Consider the following 15,435-nt stretch of genomic DNA (forward strand, 5'->3'; position numbering starts at 1 on the left):
AAAAAGCATGCGTGCATGCAGTGCATGCAGACACAATCCAATTCAATTGATTAATGAAGGACTGGGACGTGGGACCTGAACCTCCTGTCATTCCTGACTTCACCTGAAGGGAATAAGTGTAAACTGCTGCCGTGCTAAGATGTTGCAACCAATTTTATCAAACTTAGGAGGGAAGAGAATTGTTTTGGCTTCAGGCAGTCCAAGACGAAAAGATATTCTTGCCCGTATTGTGAGTAAAATTTAGATTAACGTTCGTTAGGCCCAGGCCAGGGGCAGGGTGACCAGGCAGATTTAACAAATGAAATATGGGACAATTGAAAATTTAAAGATCAACAAAGAAGGCTATAGTGTCACAGTGTTAGACTTGAATTGTGAAAAAAATATAAAGAATTGAAAGGGATCAGGGAGGGTGAACGAAAGAATGAAGGAGAGAAAGGAAAGACGAAAGAAAAGAGAAAAAAGGTTTCCGTCACTCTTTGAAATGAATATAGAAAGAAAGGAAGGAAAGATGAATAAATGTGTGAAAGACAAAATAAAAGAGAGAAAGGAAAAAAAGGAGGAGGAAAGAAAAATGTTTCCTTCATTCTTTGAAAGCCAACGAAGAAAGAAGAAAACGGAGGAAAGAAGGAAGAGAATTAAAAATAAGGGAAAAGAATTAGAAGGAAAAAAAAGAATGAAAGAAAGGAGGAGAGAGGGAGGGAAGAATGAAGGGAGGAGCGGAATGAATAAAGAAAATAATGGAAGGAGAGAAAGAGCTAAAAGAAAAGGGAGACTGAGCACGAGAGAAGGAAGAAAGAAAGAAGAGTTTAAGGGGGGTGATTTGGGAAATGGTACTGGTATAGCCTTGGGCCAGTTGCATGAAAGGGTCTTTGGTAGAACCGTTCTACGTAAGAACGAGATATCGCTTAACTGTTTCACAAAGCCAATTTGGGCAATACGAATAATGGTCCTTAGAAAGACACCTCCAGACATGTCCTACGTAGGCATGATCTTCTTTGCACACTGCCCGCCACCGTCAGCATGGAGAGAATATGCGTTTACGGCAAGCCACACTGACATATTATTACCATTATCACCTTTAAACTTTTTTTTTGGGGGGGGGGGTCATTTGAGTGCAATCTGATGCATTTTATCTGGGATGGCACAAAGTTATCTTTTGTGGGGTATAATTTCACGTCGTCTTGCGCAACAAGACGACCCAAAACAGATGTCATTTTAACTTCTCTAACTTTAATCTAGGCCCAAATAATTTTTTGAATGTTTTCTTTATTCTCCCTCCTGTCTTTTCCTCACCCCTTTTCCAGTTGTTTTTTTTTTAATAAACTTGAAATATTGCAATGGGCAGCAATCTCTCTCATTAGATAAACAACATGAAAAACAAATTTTTTTAAAAGAAATTATGACTGGTAAAAAATGTGTTTGATGTTCAGCAACAAAAAGAAGAAAAAAACACGATACAAATCTAAGTTGTTACTAAACATGCAAAATCATTTATTTATTTTGTATTTTATTTTTATATTAAATTGCAATTATTACTTTTTTTGCTGAGATTAATTTTAATCAATGAAAATTGATTGATGGATTTGTGCTAACTTGAGATGATGAATGAAACATAAAAATCTGTACAGCAGTAACAAAATAGCTAATTGAATTTAAGATATAGATTAGGCCTAATAGCTTACGAATCCATCACAATCATTACAAATGAAGATAAGTTCATAGTATCAATACAAGAAAAGTTTATGGAAAGTCCACACAAAGAGGCGCATTTGAATCATAGGGTAGGCCCTATCAGTCCCTATGTCATATTAAAGCAATAGTGTAGTCTCGACTCCTTAATCCCAAAATGCTGGACATATATATTTTTTATATTCTTAAAACTTATATTCTTATATAAACTTCCATAAAGTTATCAATTTTAAATATGACCAGTGTGTATAATATCGTTGTCATTTTCAGCATTGTTCATTGCGGATTGATTTTACACATTTTTATCAATATTGCAAAGCACTACGTACTTTACCTACTTGGAAATGTTTGCAGCAATTTTCATATGTTGCTTGTCTTCGATCATCATGCAAATGTATGTTTATTCTCTAAACACATTGTATTTCTTGCATGATATCTGACAAATAAAATAAATAAATTAGATTTTTCACACGCAGCCTTTCATATTTTCCTTTTTAGTGTCAAACAATCAGACACATTGATCTTGTATACTCCATTCAAAACCTATTTTTACCTCAACAAATAACATTTAACTCATAATATGCAAAATCATCATTATAAATAAGTATTCTATAAAAAAAATCAGAATATTGAACTAATACAATGTCGAAATTGCTTAGTTAATCCAATTTTTATTTCGGACAAGGGTCTCTTTCGTTCAAATATCAATAGGTGTCTCTAAAGGACACCATGTTCTAAATAAGGGAAATTCATGGAAATTTCGATTTTATCCAATTATGTTTGTGAATCTTTAAATATTTTTTCTCTTTTTACCTCATAAAGTAAGCTCCATACATCAATTCTACGATCAGTAATGAATAAAACATTATTTGATTTCCATTTAGTGAAATATATGATTTTATGAAAAGTCGTCATTCTGAAATAAAACGTTCAGGTGGCGATGAAGACTAAATATTTTTCTGATACTATCGATATCAAACGATGTCACGGACTTAGAAGACAAACTTGCCTTCGTGAAACGGAAAGCGCTGATTTGTCGCCAATCTTCCTATCTCAGAAGAATGGTCCTAGGACGTTCCTATGTATCGCTCATCTCATCGTGCAACAGGCCCTTACTCTCCCTGGCACTTGATTGCAGCCTTAGTAACTCTTTTAGAGTAGAAATTGATTTGAAGTGATTTGTTTTTGTTTTTTGCTCAGTGTTGGATTTTTCTTGCTCTCACAATTGAATAAATGATGGGCCTTCTCTTGGCTGCAGCAACCCGAACAAGTATGCATGCTGTGTTCGGGCTGCACATAGCAATATTCCGACTAACCAGGTGAAATAAAAGGAAGGTGTTGGAATAAAAGTTCAACAACAACCTTATTTTGTTTTTAAAGATATATAATAAAAGAAATCTACTTATAGTATACTCCCGAATCAAGCCGGGACATAAGTGGTCCTTAAAACGTTGAGTGGTTCCACCCAGGATGTCACCACTGAATGAAGAGGTAATGTCCCCAGGGGCAGTCGGCAGGGCAGTTGGGCTACAGGCCTTCTTGAGAGTTAATGTTAATTTATCAACACTAAAGAGGCAAGACCAACTGAAGTGCATTATTCAGTTATATGTAGACTCGATATTAAATAAAATGTTACTATCATTTTGTTTCAGAACATCGATGTGAAGATGGGTAGTTCCCCTGATAATTTTTTTTAAAAGATTTGGTAAGCTACACAACACAAATCATGACACAGCCGGTGTAAATCCGTATCCCCATATATATTATACGCACTGAGTAACAGGATGGGTGTACTTTTTCATTAATGTATATTTTTTTATCTTTGCAGGGTTTGACCTTTGAAGTTATTCCATCGACATTTGAAGAGAATCTTGATAAAAGTTTGTTTACCCCTGAAGAATATGTTCAGGAGACTGCGAAAGGGAAGGCTCTGGAGGTTGCTGAAAGGTTAAAAGGGGTAAGTATATTTATTTGGTATTGTAGGAATTATATAAAATAATAAGTAATGATAATAATGATGATGTTTTTTTTATTTTGATATTATTGTGTTATTAGTATTATTACTGTCATGATTATCATTGATATTACTATTGCTATTTTTATTATTATTATTGTTTTTGTTAGTAGTAGTAGTGGTGGTGGTGGTGGTGGTGGTGGTGGTGGTGGTGGTGGTGGTGGTGGTGGTGGTAGTAGTAGTAGTAGTAGTAGTAGTAGTAGTAGTAGTAGTAGTAGTAGTAGTAGTAGTAGTAGTAGTAGTAGTAGTAGTAGTAAGGTAGTAGTAGTAGTAGTAGTAGTAGTAGTAGTAGTAGTAGTAGTAGTAGTAGTAGAAGTAGCAGTAGTAGTAGTTGTAGTAGTAGTAGAATGCTATCTAGTAGTAGTAGAATGCTATCTAGTAGTAGTAGTAGTATAGTAGAAGTAGTAGTAGGATAGTAGTAGTAGTAATAGTAGTAGTAGTAGTAGTAATAGTAGTAATAGTAGTAGTCTTTATTATTCTTAATATAATTATGATAATTAGAATTTAGAATTGCAATTATGATAAACTCTATATTTCAAGTTCATTTTCTTTTCATCAGAATAGATGTACTGTATTTTTTTTTATTTGAAATATTTTCAGCCTTCAATGCCAGACCTGATTATTGGAGCTGACACAGTGGTGGTAAGTCAATATTACAATTTAAACCGCAGATAGAAGCTCAACCTGGTTGGCTTTTCAAAAAGCTGTTTGTAAGCTACAAGATACTTTATGAGTGACTGTTGATCCTATCTTAGGAGCTGAATCCATACCAATAAAATTTTGGTGAACGTGGTTTACCTCAAGAAAGGATCACCAGTCATTCAATAAAGTCGCTCGTATCTTCTGAACAGCTTCATGAAACATCCACCAGTATTATTGTAAGTGTAATATACTGGGGTAAGACCGGGCGTCCTTGATGAAACGGTACAAACCTGGGGGCTGTTTCATAAAGCTGTTTGTAAGTTAAGAATGACTCCAAAAACGACGGATGATCCTTTTTGTGTGGTAAATGATATTCACCGTTAAATTTCATTGGTGATTATTTAGCGCATAAGAAAGGTTCACCAGTCATTCTTAAAGTCGCTCTCAGCTTACGAACAGCTTTATGAAACGCCCGCCTGCTATAGCAAATACCTACATGATATAGAAGTACCACCTGTCTATAAAGACAACAGGTTTGGTTTGCTTTGAATTATTTCCCCCATGGAAACATGCATAAGAATTCACAGGACCCTGTCCTTAAAGGTCAAGTCCACCCAAGAAAAATGTTAATTGAATGAATAGAGAAAAATCAAACGAGCATTTAACGCTGAAAATTGCATTAAAATCGGTTGTGCAATAAGAAAGTTTTTACATATTTAAGTTTCGCTTATTTTTCACAAACTCATGCACAACTCAGTGACATGCAAATGAGTGAGTCGATGATGTCCATCACTCACTATTTTGTTTTTTATTGTTTGAATTATACAATATTTTGTTGTTTTTTTTTCCATACTTGACAATAAGGATCAACTTGACTGAACCATTAATGCTCATTTCACATGTTTAGGGAGGAATTAATCATTGTTTCACTTGACAATTAGGAGAAAATATAATTATTTCATATAATAAAATACAAAAGAAATCGTGAGTGGATGACGTCATCTGTCTCCTCATTTGCATACCGACCAGGATGTGCTTAATTTTAACTGTTGTGTGAAATTAAGCGAAACTTTAAAATAGTCATAAATTTCTTATTTTACATCTGATTTTGATGAAACTTTCAGTGTTATGCTTGTTAGATTTTTCTTTTTATTCCAATAAACTTTTTGTTGGGCTGGACTTTAAGGACAGGGTCCTGTGAATTCTTATGCATGATTCCATGGAGGAAATAATTCCAAGCAAACCAAACCTGTGGTCATTATAGATAGGTGGTACTTCTATAGCAGGCGGGCATTTTATAAAGCTGTTTGTAAGCTGAGGGCGACTTTAAGAATGACTGGTGATCCTTTCTTATGCGCTAAATAATCACCAATGAAATTTAATGGTGAATATCATTTACCACAAAAAACGATCACCAGTCGTTTTTGGAGTCATTCTTAATTTAAGGACCACCTGCATGCTCAAAAAAAACACTTTACTTGTGTCCCTCGGGAGGTCTTACAGGAAAATGAAGGAGTGATTGATATTGTTATTTATGCTAGTTTTCTTTATAATGATCCAGAAGGGTAATAATTCTTCATTACATATTGAATTTCAATTTATTTGATTATCAATTTCCTCATAATTTAGATAGGAATAACCATCATTTCTGGGGATTTATTTAACAATTTCTGACACTTTACTATCGTCCCCATTCATGTATTGGTGAGTGGACCCAACATAGTAAAATGTACAGAGACTGAAGCTTTTGGTCTACTCATATTGGTACTTTAGGTCTCCAAGCAAATGGGCCATATTTTATCTCTTTGCCCCATCTGCAAGGGATCTCTTGGTATTATATAATATTTCCTATTTTTCAGAAATAATATCATGTTCTCTCTGATATTGAATGTCCAGAATAAATGGGATGAAATTAGAATGCTGATTTTTTTTTTACAGAAAAGTTGCTTCATGAAAAATACTCACTCTTGTCCTTGGATTTTGAATACATATAATGATTATTTGTATAAATAATATTTCATCAATATTTGATTTATTTATATAGGCTCTTGGAAATAAGATTCTTGAAAAGCCTCAAAGTGAAAAGGGTGCCATTGAAATGCTTACGGAGCTGAGTGGATCAACGCACAAAGTTCATACAGGCATGATACTGATAAAACAATGTAGGTCAAGAAATACATTGGCCCGAATTTACAAAGGTGGTTTTGAAAACCCACTGTTGAATCCATGGTTTATGCAGATTTCCTGTATAAATTGCACTTAATTTAGCGTGTATCGGGCGCGTGTATAAACAATGTCCAATGCTGATGCGCGCTTTTGTCACAGTGCGCCAAATTGACGCCTGTTACCATAGTTAGATATGCTATATTATTCATGAGTCTACCGTTTGAAGAGTGGACTCATGAATGAAATAGCGTGGATATCCACGGTAACAGGCATCAATTTGTGACAAAAGCGCGCATCAGCATTGGACATATTAGATATACACGGTTATCCACCTTTGTGGATTCGGGCCAATGTCTTCAGTTTCTGAGTTCCTTTCTCCTTGCCTCTTCCTCTTCTCATCCTAATTTTCCTTCCTCTTTGTCTTTTTCCTTCTCACCTTTTATCTTCCCCTCCATTCTTTGTGCTTACTTCTCTCTGGTTTCCTCATCTTCTCCTCCTATTCCTTCTCCTCGTCACTCTCCTTCCTTCTTCCTCTTCTTCTCCATCCTTCTTTCTATTCTCCTACTCTTTCTTCCTCCCCTTAATTCCTCTTTTTTCCCATCTTTATTTTTTTTCTCTCTCTCTTTTACCTTTCCTTTTGTATTCCTGTTAATCTACTCTATACTCTTTGCTGTATTTATTTCCTGTTTCTCCGTAAACATTGAAGAAATGTACTTCCCATTTCATATTTTGAATAACTCTCTGATTTATTTGATTGTTAGATTCTGTATATTTTACTTGATTTGTTCTATAATGTAAAATCACATGTTTTATTCTTAAAAACATCTGCAACACACCCTAAATATGAAAAAGACAAAAGTGAACATGAAATGATTCTAGATTCTTCCCTATCCATCCCATACCTGATCAAAATCAGGAAAAATTGTGTTTCTTATTTTCGAGGCCTACTTTTCAGGAATTACTGCCTAAATCTGCAACATTGGATAGGCTTTACATTAGGGGAGACCGGGGTTAGTTGAAACATTGTAATTTTCTTTAACGCCTGTAAAATAAATTTATGCAATACTGCACTCAATTTATTGCTATTAATAATACAACATTGTTGACTTATTATTGCAATAAATTGAGGGCAGTATTGCATAAATTTATTTTACAGGCGTTAAAGAAAATTACAATGTTTCAACTTACCCCATGTTCCAACTAACCCCGGTCTCCCCTACACTGAATGGGGATTTTCCAGGGGTGAAATCACCCCTTGCCCCCGTTTATTTTTTCCCCTGATTAAAGTGTATTTATTCCAGTAATCGACTCACAAGTTAAACATTGTATTTGTGCCCTGGTAGCAAGATGTTATATGTAGCATTTTGATTTTCGTTTTTACTTTACCAGGTGATGGGGAATTGACCACAGTTAAATTCTTTGAGACAACCGAAGTCATGTTTGCTGAGCTTACACCAGATATTGTCAGAGGATATGTGGCTACAGGAGAACCAATGTAAGTTTGGTGGTTCCTTGACATTTGCTCTGGCGACAATTGCTCCAATGGAAAATCTGCTCGTTATTCAGCCAGATGTAAAATCTACCGGTAGCCTCCAAATTCTAAATAAACCCTAATCCTTGTCTTAATTACATTATTCTGCACCAGAAACTCTCTTGCAATCCTAGCTCTAACCCTATGCCCTCTGAGATATTAAGACATGAGCAAATGTAGCAGGAGCATATGTCGTCGATTGGTCTACCCACTTTGTCCATTTTCCATTTGGTCTTATCCCACATGGTTTAATCTTTATAGTTCATCTACTCTTACACCCAATTTGCCTACCAACCATTTGGTCTAATTGCTATTTAGCCCATTTACCATTTTGTCTAATAGTCTGTATGGCTAGACAAACTGTTTCTGAACAAAATTTCCATTTGACGCAGTGAAAAATTAATAGTAGTGTGTAGTAGTAGCAGCAACAGTGGTAGTAGTATTGGTAGTAGTAGTCCATGTATATCATGGACGGATCCATGGTTTTCAAAAGGGGGAATATGACAAGCAAAAAAAAAGGTTCTCACTTGTGTACGAACAGCATATCCCATAAAAATATTTGCTGTGACTATGAAGGAAATATGAAGGACATATTTACATTATAAATGTTGACTACGACTCTCAAGGGGGGGGGGGGGGCATGGGCTGGAAATCCCCCCTTAGATCCGCCACTAATGTATATGACGGTAGAAGAAAACAATGGAACCAAATTTATCAAATCATCTTAAATTTCCCTCGAGTACATGTCAGCTTGAACTGATGATCTTATTATCGTATTGTTGTAATCATTCACAGGGATAAAGCAGGAGGCTATGGGATCCAGGCAATAGGGGGAACGCTGGTGAAAGGCATCATGGGAGATTATTTCAACGTGATGGGATTCCCGCTTCATCACTTCTGCTGTAAGATGCTTGAACTCTTCGGGAAAAGCTGATGTTACATCATGCCCATCAATGCCATTTTTGGTCGCATGTCGTAAGGTGGTCCAATTTCGTGAACAGGGTAAAAATGGTCAAAAATTCTATTTTTTGATATGTTATAGCCATTACCATTCTCTAAATAATGGAAAAGTTTTAAGTCTCAAATACCTTTATTTTTCCTTAAAATGACTAATTAACAGCTAATTATTACATAGACGTCAATGTAAATGTGAATTTTGAAATGTGTTTTTCTCAAATTGGACCTGCTGCACATAAAATGGTGACAAAAGTTTATGCAACATTGGATCACCCTAGTAAATTGTAGTTATAATCTTGAAACATCAATAATTAAATCTGTACCAAAAATCGAATAATTATCTATTATTGTATGCATATTAATTATACTAATTAACAGTATTTAATTTCACATTTTACCCCTAAAATAAAAGTCACTGTATTTATATGCTTGGCAAAATGACAACATCATGGGTAGAAATGTTTGTTGCAATGATACACAACATTTGTACTAAAAATTAAGATTACAAATTAGATAATTAATCAAATCTCTCCGGTTTACTAATTGATTAGGTTGCAGATCAGAGCTGACATACACATGTATTCCATTGCTGCATATTTTCAAAATTGTCAAATTTTTATGACATTTAGTTGTTCCCTGCTTTAAAACGCCCAGAAATATGAGGATAACAGTCATATTACATATTATAGGAAGTTGTTAATTAGGTTTAATTAATATTTTATCATTTACCGCATCCACCGGCTCCGCCACCCCTATTACTTCAAACTTAATGTGCTATAGTTTTTGTTCCTGATATTGTATTGATCTAATTCATAGTAATATATTTAGCCTATAGTTCTAGCTTCAAAATGAGATATTACTCAATAAATTTGGTCAAGATGCTGTGATGTAGCAACAATTTATCCATGGCACCGTGTGGAAAATTGTTCATACGCCACCCTTTTTTCATACCCAACTTATGAAATGCGACCTTTTGGTCGATCACAGGGCAAATTGTTGGCTATTCATTCAAATTTTAGAGAAACTCTGAATAAACAAAGAAAAAAGGTTTCTTTATAAAAGACACTTTTAATCCTCCTCTTGCATAAGTGCTGCCATTACAGTTTTTTACCTGTTGATGAAGCAGGGGAACTGAGGATCCTACATCCAGAGCTAAACCTTATACAAGAAATACCCCATTATATGCCTTTTTCTAAACTTCAGCCACAATACACGTGGTCTGCTAAATTCTGTGTAAAAATCATGAGAAGTCAAAAAATATCCAAACTTTGATTACACAGTATATTTCACATATTTCCTGGCCCCCTTTTCACGTTTCATGTTTCAATGGTACAGAAAATTATTGTTAGCAGATAATATTGAACTATTTGAGGACCAAAAGTGCTGTTAAAGGTATACGTTTGTGGGATTCAAGAGGGCGCTGTTGGACATACGTACCCGCTGCACGCGGTTCCAGCTGCCAATTGTCAACAACGTTATAATACGCAGATGCCATGTTCTGAATGCCCAAGCTCCCGACGACAATTCTGAGTTTGAGTATGCTTCGGCTGCTGTTTGAAGATCCTGGCATATTGGCTTCACCTTCTACTGTGTGAAGTGATGTCAGCAGATGTTTGGACCAATGCTGATGTAGCCATAAGCAGCACAGCGTATGTGTACTGTTCATGTGTGCATCTGCTTCGCGACTGGCTGATGATTGACAGCTGCATGCAAATTTCATCAAGGATCTTTGTAAAGAAAATGTTCTTAAATATTTCAAAATATTCTGCTTACAGTACAGCTTGTGACAAAACCATCCAACATCGCCCTCTTAAATCTCTTAAATGTAAAAGTTTAGTCTCATTTTAACCACACATTTGTATCAGACTTCAGAATAGTGGTTAATCTATACATCCCTGTAGATTTCCAGTGTGGCTTGGCATGAAAGATATGCAGTGTAATTAATTAATGGACTATCTTTTAACTACATGTGTTTGGTTCCTTCGAAGAAATGTCAAAAAATATCAAACAAAGCTTAAATATTTTTTTTTTCTGTTGCCATTAAGGGCAATGATGTGAAGTATGAGTGTTTTGGAATCTTATCTGAGATATCCGGTTACCCATTCACCTCACCTGGCTTGTAATATTAGTTTTGATACATTTTGTTGTGCAAAGTATTTCTATTTCCTTTATACTTCATTTTCCTCTCTCTCAACCGCTTAGAGGCAATTTTGCGATTTTGCGGTATATAAAAATTGTTTATTATTATTATATCCGTGTCATTTCTAGGCAAGTTGCTTGTCAAAATATGTCAAAACTTATTTTGTTTACAATATTGTATGAGGTGATACATCATGAACCCAGCTAATAACAAGATATTTGCAATGAGAATTTGCTTTAAATAAAAGAATATATTCCTTGAAACGCAGTGCGAGTAACAGCTGGTAAATCCCAAATTATTTTGCTGCATTACTGTACAGAACTTACAGACTTTCTACAAAGTAATTATTAAGTGCTACACAAAGCAAGTATATTTATTGTCAATATTGATGTTTAATGACTTTGCTGTCCAAGTGAAAAATGAATGTGTCTTCTGGCATTTTGGTTTTGAAAATAATTCAATTTTAGTCACATCTAATCTGAAAACATTCCAAATAGTACGACCAAACAACCCAGTATTAACTTTGCTCAAGAATTACTTGAAAGTGAGATTGGAAAAGGGGGGGTGGGCTCCTTTAAATTGTGTTTGGATAATCGATTATTGATAATATACTTTAAAAATTGAAGCCCAAAGATGTTATTCGAATTGCCTTGTATAAATTTGTACCAGCTGCTCAGAAATGATGTTGGCACTAGCAGAGGCCTAATATCACAACAACACTTTATAATGATAACAGTATATTTATCTAGGGTAGCCACTTCAGTTCCGAAAAGTTCTCCCAGCGGGCCCTGATCTTAATTATTACCCCGGCTTTAGCTTGGCTTTAGCATGCATGGAATTTCTTCCTACCGGTTACCCATTCACCTCACCTGGGTTGAGTGCAGCACAATGTGGGTAAATTTCTTGCTGAAGGAAAACACCCCATGGGCAAGGAATCGAACCCACGTCCCTCAGACGAGATTCGTAACCACTAGACCACGACGCCCCCACTTATTACTTATTTACTTCTTGGATTAACGTTTTACATGCATCATAATTGAAAAGATGTGACTTGACCTACTGTTACTGGTTAGCACTAAAAGCGGTTTCTGTGTAGCTGGTTCTGTTTTTTTTTTAGAGAGAGACTCCCTGAAAATTTGATTTATGATACATAAGTGGTGTTCAATCAGAGCTGCTACCCTGTACAAGAACATTTCTATATTTTAAAAGCTGAAATTTTTTTTTTTTGTGAGGAAGGTAGTTTTTGCATGAATGAAACCATCAAAACTATTATTTTTTTTCAGTACTAATTACTCAAAGTCAGTTAGTTGGCAGCTCTGTTCAATTTTCCATGGCATTTATAAGAATGACCTCCATTCAATTCAAGTTCAGAAAGATCTCCCTGATTTTCACTCCATTTGTGCAAATGGATGATTTTGACAATTCCCAGATTTTGAACTTATCAATTTAATTGTAAAGGCAAGGGTGGGGCTGTACTCACTGAATCAGCATATTTTGTATGTCGTAATGTATCAACGGAAAATGAACAGTACTATGTATGATTTTTTTTTATCAACATGTACATGAATGTATCAATATCATTGTGAATAATGTAATAAATTGAAATTTGATTTTAAGATGAAATGTGTACCTCTTTTTTTCTGTTTTTGGCAGGTTTTTTAGGGGGGGTTGCTCATTTTATTCTGATTTTGCAAAAAAAAGTCATATAAAAGTCTCTCGAGAAGGTTAAAGCCTGGCTAGCTTTGTTAAAACCCCAAATGCATTTATAACTAGTGCATTTTCATTCTTAGATTATATGAAAGTATATACCCTAAAAAGGTTATGATGTGGATATGAAAAGAATACAAGATAAATTTTGTGATTTTATATTGAATTTATTTTGATTGGTTGCCCAATCGTTTATAGGCAAGAGTAGTGCCATTTGCCTCGCCATATCTGAACAATAACCTTTGGAAAATGTTGCTGAGGTTTTTCGCACCATCTGAAAGGGTTTCAGCAACATCTGAGAGGGTTTTAACAAATCACAGGTCCGATGCAAATATAATGAATTTTGCCAAGAAAATTTACCTCCTTGCTCATAGCATTCTGCAATTTATTTTATTTAATGTGCCATATATCTTTTATTTGACAAATTCTGCCTACACATTGTTGATTCTACCCCCCTCCCCTTCCTCTTTCTCCATTTCCCCATCTCTCTTTCACTCACTCCATGTACTCACATGTCTCCCGTCTTTCTATTCTTCATGTGTGGAACAATGATAGATCCGATGACCAGGTTAATAGTAACTACAATGTAAAGTGCTTAGAAACTCAAAAAATGCCATTCGACATGCCTGGAATCCACGATTCTGATCAACTTATAAACATTATCATCACAGCAGTTACCGTCAGACACTAGCGTACCTAAGGGGGGGCAGACTGCCCCCCTGACAAGTCGCAACTCGTGCAAGGGACATATCCCTACCCTCCCTAACGAACTTGAAGACTTTTTTTTGCTTGTCAATTTTTTTTTGGGTACGAAATCATTTATTTGTGGTTGAAGCCTTTTTTTTTTGCTTGTCAAATTTTTTGGCGGACAAAATTGCCCCCCCCCCTTGGAAAATCCTGGGTACGCCACTGCTGTCAGATGATAACAAAAACAATAGTAGTATTCTTCAATACAACTTGACCCGTCTCTCTCCCATCAATCAAGATCACTCTTCTCCATCTCTCTATCTCGCCAATCAAAATAATCACTTCAAATCTTAAACCAAACTACACAGACAAACAATTAAAAATAAAATCCTTTAGTTAGTGCTTAGCAAGAAACTTAATGTACATTTATTTACAAAAGGTGTCTTGAGACTCCTCGTACAACACATACATGTTGAGACAATATATGAGCAATTAAAATGATCACAAAATTATTGGGTCAATCAAAAAAAGTACAAAATGGATCTGGCTATAAAGTAACTTTGGTTTCAGTACAGCAGAATTTAAAAGAAATCCTTCCTCCCCTATTAGGTCTTGGAACAGAGCTAATTGTGATTTGTTTAATAGCCATATGGTTGTTGATTGTATCTGAACGTAGAATAAAATTACTAGACATTTTTTGCTCTTTACAATTGTGAACAATTAACATTTTTGTGTGTCACAGGTACAAAATTTGCGTGTAATTAACAACACATCTTTCTTTTCATTACCTCCATCAGAGTTTAAAAGAACAAAGCAATTATTGCACTTTGGGATAAATCAAAAAGAGGTAGGCTGATGGAGGGAAATGGGGGACATGCCTTCAATTCTCTTATGACAATATAAAGCAAATAATGTAAAAAGTGAATTTACAGTCTGTACCCTGCCTCCATAGCATCCGACACAGTTCTGTTACATTAATAAATCAAAGAATATGGATTGCTCCTGTGTTAACGAAGAGTGTTTCAAGAAAATATATATTGGGCATGGCTAGTGCCAGAGAAAAAAGGCTATTGGAAGAAGACCAGTCAATAGCATACAAATGATATACATTAGAGGGGGCACTGGTACAAACTATTCACACAAGATACCTCTTGAAGTTCTAACCTGTGTGACGCAATAGCCGAAGATGTCTAACTATCTTGGAGATAATGAATGCCAAAAACACTGTATTATTTGTTTTATTAAAGAACCAATCAGTCCATTTAAAACCATGAGCAGTCATAATGTTTTACAGGTAAATAATGCAATACCTGAAGGTAAAATGAATCTTAAAGGTAAATGCTAGTTTTGGTAACGATATCAAAATGAGTTCGTATAGAATCCAATGAAATGACCACCGAAGTGTCTGTTTGTATAAATAAAACGCATGTGACAAAGGATTCTGGAAGAAATTGTGCAATTGCTGAGAAATCAGCAAATAAGCACATGATTCGGGTAGAGCGTCGGGCCCGACGCTCTAAGCAATAATTATACATTGTCCCTTATCTGTGTTGGGGATCTTTGGTGTTAACATTTTTCAGCGTAGATTTCAAGATTCACAAAGTTCAGTTAATGTAACTGTACCAGATCTAGATCCTCAATGATATACTGACAATTCAGCCTTGTTTTACAGACTTTTGCATGAAATCAGTGTTTACTGCGACTACTGGAATTTCTCTTTAATTGTTCAACAAAAAAGGGAAATTTGTTTTCCCTGTCCCATTGTGGTGACCCTTTATGGAAACTATTAGAAGTATCATGTCCTCTTCTACTGTGCAATTCCATAGAATAATCAACAGTTTAATACATCTGATCCCCATCTTTCTCAATATTTAACCCCAATTCATGGACTTCTCAGGCCAT

The 15,435-nt window shown here is 35.3% G+C and overlaps 1 protein-coding gene across 1 annotated transcript; it reads left to right on the plus strand.

Moving 5' to 3' along the window:
* The first annotated feature begins 34 nt into the window (after positions 1-34).
* On the plus strand, positions 35-11,171 carry LOC121414047 (probable bifunctional dTTP/UTP pyrophosphatase/methyltransferase protein). Its single transcript, XM_041607094.1, has 7 exons — positions 35-229; positions 3,518-3,646; positions 4,304-4,345; positions 6,390-6,507; positions 7,901-8,006; positions 8,838-9,001; positions 9,970-11,171. Exons 1-6 carry the CDS (start codon positions 140-142, stop codon positions 8,974-8,976), a joined length of 624 nt encoding a protein of 207 aa, XP_041463028.1. The 5' UTR covers positions 35-139; the 3' UTR covers positions 8,977-9,001; positions 9,970-11,171.
* The last annotated feature ends 4,264 nt before the right edge of the window (positions 11,172-15,435 follow it).

This window comes from Lytechinus variegatus, chromosome 1 (assembly GCF_018143015.1).
Source record: "Lytechinus variegatus isolate NC3 chromosome 1, Lvar_3.0, whole genome shotgun sequence".
In the NCBI taxonomy this organism is placed as follows: domain Eukaryota; kingdom Metazoa; phylum Echinodermata; class Echinoidea; order Temnopleuroida; family Toxopneustidae; genus Lytechinus; species Lytechinus variegatus.

Bases quoted from the DNA above. Each gene is read 5' to 3' on its own strand.
- LOC121414047 (XM_041607094.1), top strand. From the start codon at position 140: ATGTTGCAACCAATTTTATCAAACTTAGGAGGGAAGAGAATTGTTTTG. The intron at 230-3,517 runs GTGAGTAAAATT...TTATCTTTGCAG, and splicing joins AAGATATTCTTGCCCGTATT to GGTTTGACCTTTGAAGTTAT. The intron at 8,007-8,837 runs GTAAGTTTGGTG...AATCATTCACAG, and splicing joins GTGGCTACAGGAGAACCAAT to GGATAAAGCAGGAGGCTATG.